At 40.5% G+C, this 1,560-nt stretch overlaps 1 protein-coding gene across 1 annotated transcript in view; it reads right to left on the bottom strand.

Moving 5' to 3' along the window:
- The window catches only part of LOC101852060 (yolk ferritin), a gene marked incomplete in the record, with an annotated part of 23,345 nt that extends 22,900 nt beyond the window's left edge, over window positions 1-445 (bottom strand). The window contains 1 exon segment of the mRNA XM_005089069.3: window positions 183-445. Within this exon segment, the coding sequence (XP_005089126.2) occupies window positions 183-267 (85 nt within the window).
- Window positions 446-1,560: the final 1,115 nt, after the last annotated feature.

Here is a 1,560-nt window from a genome sequence, read left to right as displayed (position 1 = left end):
GTGGGGGTGGGGTGGGGGAGGATGGGATGGAGTGATAAGACAGAACAAAAACCCATCTGAGAAGTTATAAATTGTTGTAATTTCCTATTTCATAGGAACCTTCGCATCTGAATCTTTAGGATACCAATAAAAATAAATTAATATGAACTTGATATCCGTTTCAATTATGAAGCACAGCATACCTTCATCTGTCTGCTTTGAAACTCCAAATAATGTCAGAAGAAACACAAAGCAAAGCACTGGTCCTTTGTACATCATGCTTGGCATGTATCACATTAGCGACAAAATAACGAAAGAGGATAAAAATGTGATCTCTCTGTTGGTACTTCTCAAGACAGTACACGGAAGATGGGAACAAAGACAGCCCTGCCTTACTAATTTACATCACTGTGCACCTCTAGTATCGACATATAGAACCCAACACACCGTGTCAGTGAGAGATGATTTGCTTTGTTATTTTATTCATATCCCAAAAGGAACCTCAACTTTTTGTGACATGTCATTACTGCGCCTTTGAATTCGTACCAAGTCCCTGCCCTTTGCCATGCCACTATCATCGTCACTGATAAAGTATCTGGGTAAAAATCAGCTGATCGGTTGCGTATCAATCTGGGCTCATACTCCTACTTTGTGTTGAAGAGGTAGCTGTTATCTTTGACTTTCATATTGTGTATGTGTTACATTCTGCCTACGTGTGCTCGACATCATGAAGTGACCTGTGTCTTTAACTTGTCTCAAAGTTCAAATTCGATTTTTATTGTCAAACAGCCTCCTGATCGTTCTATTGCTATGAATGGCCTATCACTCCGAGACAGGATGTGTTGTCCAAAAATTATTACACAACAGCAATCAGAATACGTTTGAGGGTAATTAGAACGTGATTTGTGTGTATTTATTATTATTTGTTAAAAACCTCGAACATCTCAGACTAATAATACTTTTTTTTAAAACTCAGTGTTTTTTTCTCTCATAGCATGCAAGCCCAATACAATAGCCTACTTCTTGTGGTTAAAATTTTAAATTTTTTTTTTTAACGAAAACAGCACAATACACATACAGACCTACGAACATGCATGCACACACTTATAGCCATACTCACTTACGCTCGTACTTACTCAGACACTCAAACACACACACACACACACACACACACACACACACACACGCACACACACACACACACACACACACACACACACACACACACACACACACACAACCCCCCGGGGCAGTGCCACTGACTGTAGTGTCTTTAGGCCATTCCCTAAGGGGGACTTTTCTCGTTCGAGCATAGTAGAATTGTAAAGGGCTGACTCATGTCACGCTCAAAACTGTGCCTGATCTACAACAGGGAACTGCTGCTTTTTTTTCCTAATCCTTACTGTTGTCATTTTCCTCTACTTCTTTTGTATGTTTGTCACTCTTTTGTGACCTGCTATTTCCGGGGTGCCTTGATAGTCGAAGCAGACCTTGTGCTGTTGAAGCTAGAGAGGTGAGCAGTCTAAGTCTGATTCCCTGTAAACCGCCGTATAACCCTCTACTATAACACACACACACACA

The sequence above is a fragment of the Aplysia californica genome, unplaced genomic scaffold (genome assembly GCF_000002075.1).
Source record: "Aplysia californica isolate F4 #8 unplaced genomic scaffold, AplCal3.0 scaffold00002, whole genome shotgun sequence".
Lineage (NCBI taxonomy): Eukaryota > Metazoa > Mollusca > Gastropoda > Aplysiida > Aplysiidae > Aplysia > Aplysia californica.
Note: the sequence above shows the minus strand (reverse complement) of the source record. Positions and strands in the feature narration are given on the sequence as shown.